The sequence below is a fragment of the Phragmites australis genome, chromosome 21 (assembly GCF_958298935.1).
Source record: "Phragmites australis chromosome 21, lpPhrAust1.1, whole genome shotgun sequence".
Classification (NCBI taxonomy): domain Eukaryota; kingdom Viridiplantae; phylum Streptophyta; class Magnoliopsida; order Poales; family Poaceae; genus Phragmites; species Phragmites australis.
The window spans coordinates 9,772,458-9,777,843 of NC_084941.1; the positions used below are offsets into that span (position 1 = coordinate 9,772,458).

Below are 5,386 nucleotides of genomic sequence, written 5' to 3' on the forward strand. Positions count from 1 at the left end.
CGCGGGCACCGCCGAGCTTCTCGTCGATACCATATCCGTCGACGTAGCGCGGGCCAAGCTAGGTTGCGAGCTGCGACGGACGGGCTGAGAGGAGAGGTCGGGGGTGGTAAGATCCGGCCATTTTTATGCCTCGGGCGAAAGGATGACAAAAGCAGAAACATCTCCGGATTATCCTATTGTCCCGTCGTTTCTGTGCTTCGGAGCGTTCAGTTTTGGACGCGCCCACGAGAGGGGAAATGGTAAATGCAACTCCGTATACATGTACGACTTATCTATCTATTAATTCTCTCACATATCTTATCATTTTTTTTTAAATAGGTGCCCACGAATTTCAACTTTCAATCTATTGTGGTGCTTGCTTCGGTTTGCAGTAGGTAGTTCGTCACCGTGACTATCGACTATATATGTTTGTTTCTGAACTTCCTTTTGAGATGACACCGTACTGTATCCTAGATGAGCTTGAGATTTGAGAAGCAATGAGATCGGACAGTTCATAGCGAGCAAATTCAGGGCGCAGTGTTGTTCAACCAAAGTTTCATTGGTTGTCATGAACCGAATTTTATTGATTTGCACTATTACAAAAAGAAAATCATCACTGCCAGTTCCAAATCAATATCACTATTAGTTTTGAAATCAGCAATATATAAGCGGCAGTGATAATTAAGCACTATCACTATTGGGTTCTCAACAGGCAGTGATGCATTTTTTAGAGAAAAAAAAAGACCACGGATCCGGCAGCCCCACGGATCTCGCCATCGTCACCCCATGGATCCCGCCACCACCACCCCACATATTTGCCCACCGCCTCATGACAGATGGTAGCTCCGACCACCTCTGCTCACAGTGAAGTGGGCGGCGGCTCACAGATCCAGCCGCCGCCTATGACAACCAAAGTAAGTGCAAGATACATGAATGTTGACAAAGGGCGAGTAGAACTTCATTCTTGTAGTCTTTGCAACCTTCTCTACAAGAAATTCTACGACGTATGATCCGACGTATATAACTTAGATCGCTAGACTATCCGGCATGTACGTCTTATTTTTCTTCTTCTTTCAGAACACTCCAGCGTTCATCACTTTCATACACCGGACTGTCCGACGTGTACTGTTTTCATTGGCTAAAACATTCTGGTATGTACAAATGCCTCTTTACGCTAGATCTTCTGTTGTAGTCAACTTCTGTGGGACTTCTCTAATCCAATCAAACTTTATTATGATTTCGATGACTTCTTTATGTATTGCATTCATGAGACCTACTAAAATATATACTTGACAAATATATTAGTCATATTAACTATGTTATCATTAATCACTAAAATCACATATATGCTCTAAAGTAAATGCTACAATCTCCCTTAGAGCATGTTTCCTACATCACCAATGCCCCACGGATCTGAATGTCGCCCCTCCATGGATTCAGCCACCCCACGACAGACGGTAGTGAAGGCGAAGGCAGGGGAGCCCAAGAGGATGGCGCCTCCTACCTCCTCTGCTCACGGTGAAGGGGACAATGGCTCCGACCTTCTGCTTGAGAGGGACAGGGAAGGGACGACCTCCTCTGCTCCAGCCTCCTCCGTGCAAGGACAGGGAAGGGATAACCTCCTCTGCTCCAGCCTCCTCCGTGCAAGGATAGGGAAGGGAATGTGGAGAGAGAGGGAGAGAGGAGAAATGAGGACGAGAGAGGGGATAAGAGAAATGAGGATGAGAGAGGGAGGGGTGCTGGTGGAGACTTAGATATTTTTGAGGGAGGGTCAGGTGGCGTGCGGGTCGGTTTCACTACCAATTCTTAATAAAAACCGATAGTGGTATTATCACTCCCAGTTTTTATTAAGAACCGATAATGATAAGTGTTAGTATTCACTGTTGGTTCTTAATAAAGTATCACTGCATGTTTTTATTAAAAACTGACAGTGACAAGTACCAATATTTTATAAAGATCGACGAAAAACTGGTAGTGATAGTATTTTTCTTATGAACCGACAGTAATAATTGTATTACTGCTGATTTTTAGTGAATCGGTAGTGATAAGGAGTAAGGAAGGGGTGTTCTATAGTAGTGTTAAATTTACTAGTCTTTCGATCCGTGCACCTGCACAGGCTAGCAATTTTAAAAGACATAAACAATAGAAGTTTATAAAAAGAAAGTTTATATCCAAATATGCTCTAGGTTTATTTATTATTGCTACTAATATGAAGCAAAGTTTTATATCGTATACGTACAATTCTACGAAAGGTAAATATAGAAGATAAAGCGGTGCAATATGAAAGTACAGGATGTAAATGAGATAAAGAGCATAAACTTGGCACGAATATAAATAAGATAGAGAGCATAAACTCGACACGATGACTTTTTCTTGTGGGATTGGTGAGTTGCCTCTTATCACTAGTCTACGTTGGAGCCTCCCGCAACGGCTAAGTTTCCCAGTCAGATAACTCTGCGGTTTTTGCTGTTAGAGCTAGGATAGTGTAGTGTATTGGTGATATGCTAAAATGTAATTATCATGTATTGATCTTCTTTTGTGTATATCCAGAAGTCAATTCTTAAATTAAATTCTCTCATGTGTTTAAATTCATTGTTGTGTTTAAATTTATAAGTAAATGAATGCTTCAAATTCATCATATGTTTACATTTTATTGTGTTTTTAACTTCATTATTGTGTTCAGATTTTGGCGCCAAGTGATTCTATTATGTGAGATAAATATACGACACAATCTAGCACAAATAGTAGAAGGGTTTGGTCACATGAATGAGGTTGTGAATTTGAGTCGGATGATGCACTGGTGAAAATGGTGAGACAGTAAGGAGGAAAAAATTGTGGATGATTGTGGAGGTGCCATCTTCCAGTTTTTTTGACAGATTTTATCTCTTCTTTTTTTTTTGTCTGTTTCACACTCTGGAACCAAGTGTCATATATTTATTGTCTCTGACGGTTCTAGCGTCAAACCGTATGAGATCATGATTTATCTCACACGGATTTTTACTCTTTGAAAATAATCAATCAGTATCTCTAATGATATAACTGTGACGGCTAGAAAACGTGCGGCACCAGGATTTCTGAGCCATGTGAGTTGAGCGTGCGTGCGGTTGTGGTTGATTTGAGAAGGAAGGAATGATCTCTTGCGTTTCTCACATTTGCCCTGTTTACTTATGAAGTCGTGCGCTTAACACTCGAGTACATATCTCAACTGTGATAGAATCTAAATGCCTAATTAGTCATTGATCGTTTAACCTAACACGTTAAACACCGTGGAAGTCATTAACCTTGATTAGGAGAAGCCATTAGGAAATCTTGACAAGTTGGTGTGGAGCAGCGACAGGTACGATTCTTGTCTCTCGATGCTATCATTGTGGGCTACCGGAGTCGTAGCAGATCGCCGGGGAAGTCAGCCGGCGATGGTCGGAGGTCTTCAGCCACCTTAGCGCTATCGGTTTTGATCAGGATTTGTGAGAGGGTAATGAGCACAGGGGTAAGAGCTTATTAACCAGGCCACCAGCTCCTCTCTTTTTATGTAGCGTTGGTGGACAGGACCGCAACTAACAGAATTCAGTTAGACCATTGATCAAAGCACGTCAGTTAGAGTTTAGCCGAGATCACAACTAACAACTGTAGATGTATAGTTCTTTTCATGTTCCCAGCATATTAACAAGCCGTTTGGAATGCACGAAATTCATAGGATTTCGTTGTACAGTACACTGGTTCACCTACGGTATATAAGCTGGTTCGTCTGAAATTCATGTGTTCGAAATAAATTAAAGCCCAACTGTAAACTATAGCAGCTTTGTCATACCAATAAAGCCTCCCATCGATCCACGGCTCCCTGCATCGCAGCAAAGATCACTGTGATTACACGGCCTGAACCATGGCCACCGAGACCAGCAACAAGAGCTGCAGTAGACTCTGCGACGAAACAGAGCCTGCAAAGAACGTCACAGCAAAGATCATTATGCAGAGATGAGACGAGGGGTTTCAAGAATCGTGTGTAAGATTAGTAAGCGACTCCATGTCTCGATGCAGTGCACGAACGCGTGATGCGAATGAGGAGTTGAACCTAGTGAGGTAGTCGCATTGCCTTTTGTGCTGGAGGAAGGAGCAGATGGCCCCGATGAGTCGTGATCAGCAGGCGGCGCCGGCGACGGCGGCGACACCGGCTTGGGGTTCTCCGGCGGGGCGAGTCCCAGGGCGGAGCAGCCCTTGCCGAAGGTACCTGCACGGCAGGCAAGGCAAAAATTGAAGCTAACTCACACGCCCGCGCGAAGTGATCGATCAAGCAAGTTCGTGAATCCCGGCGGCCTCACAGTTCTTGGCGCAGGGGAACGCGGTGAGGTTGAGCAGGTTGACGTAGCCCGGCTGGCACTCGCAGCTGTAGACGAAGAAGCCGTCGCCCTTCTCGCACGCGCCTCCCGCGCCGCAGCTCACGGCGTCGCAGACTGCACGGACAGACCACAGAAGAGCCAGCCATTTTTAGATGCATCAACAAAACATCCTGAATGTACACAATCATTTTTAAAAAATAGTCACTCAAATTTATTTACAAGAGAACTTAAATTTAGATGATCTATACGTATATTCCCATCCTCGTCCAATTGAGCTAGACGAAGGGAAAGGTCTTGCTCATGCACGACTGCGCGCACAGAGACGGCGAGGCAGTCAGGGTGAGGTGACTCACTGTCAGTGGGTATCCTTTTGGGCAGGCTGAAGTTGAAGCACGCGCTATTGATGGAACCTGCAAGAAGTTGGTAGATTAAATACTAGCCGCTAGTTGACCAGTCCTTAATTCTGATGTGCTATTGAGGATTAGTTACAGTTGGGGACGATGCAGGGCGAGAAGGGGACGAGCTCGGAAGCACGGGACCAGCCGGGGTCGCAGTTGCACTCGTAGTCGAAGGTGGGGATCCAGCCCGGCCCCTCGGTGCACTTGCCCTTGCCGCAGATGGCCGTGTCGCAGGCCGAGCTGCCCCCTGCCGGCACAGAAAGAAACAACGCTCGATCAACGTACACGGACACAAACACTATTTTGCGCATATTAATTTGCGCGGAGCGTAGTGCAAAAGAACTCACGGGCGGCGGCGGCAGCGGCGCAGGCGAGAAGCGCCAGGAGCAGCAGCGTCGCGGATCCGGACGCTGCTGAGCTTCTCGCCAGCACCACCATCTTCTCCGTTCTCCGACACCGGTGGAGGCGTGCTCAGTCTGCGAGCTGTGATCAGGCGCGGGGCTACTAGGAGAGAAATGTATATGTAGGTTCGTCATCGCCTCGGATGGAACGACCATGGAGAAAGCCCGGCCGCCGCAGCTAGCTCGATCGGAGCCGGCAAGGCAGCGCGACGGCCACAGGGCCTGCCACGGTGACGCGCGTTTTGTGTTGTTGCTCCTCCTGCATCGCTCCTAA

General features: G+C 46.2%; 1 protein-coding gene across 1 annotated transcript; it reads right to left on the reverse strand.

Annotated features, from left to right (window-relative positions):
- Positions 1 to 3,514: 3,514 nt before the first annotated feature.
- On the reverse strand, positions 3,515 to 5,149 carry LOC133903153 (uncharacterized). Its single transcript, XM_062344494.1, has 5 exons — positions 5,059 to 5,149; positions 4,803 to 4,958; positions 4,667 to 4,723; positions 4,296 to 4,427; positions 3,515 to 4,204 (listed from the first exon to the last, which is right to left on the reverse strand). Exons 1-5 carry the CDS (start codon positions 5,147 to 5,149, stop codon positions 3,942 to 3,944), a joined length of 699 nt encoding a protein of 232 aa, XP_062200478.1. The 3' UTR covers positions 3,515 to 3,941.
- Between the last annotated feature and the right edge of the window lie 237 nt (positions 5,150 to 5,386).

Coding starts and splice junctions, on each gene's coding strand:
- LOC133903153 (XM_062344494.1), bottom strand. CDS start 5,149: ATGGTGGTGCTGGCGAGAAGCTCAGCAGCGTCCGGATCCGCGACGCTG. Junction 4,428..4,666: donor CAAAAGGATACCCACTGACA/GTGAGTCACCTC, acceptor CTGTCCGTGCAG/TCTGCGACGCCGTGAGCTGC. Junction 4,205..4,295: donor GTTCCCCTGCGCCAAGAACT/GTGAGGCCGCCG, acceptor CCTGCCGTGCAG/GTACCTTCGGCAAGGGCTGC.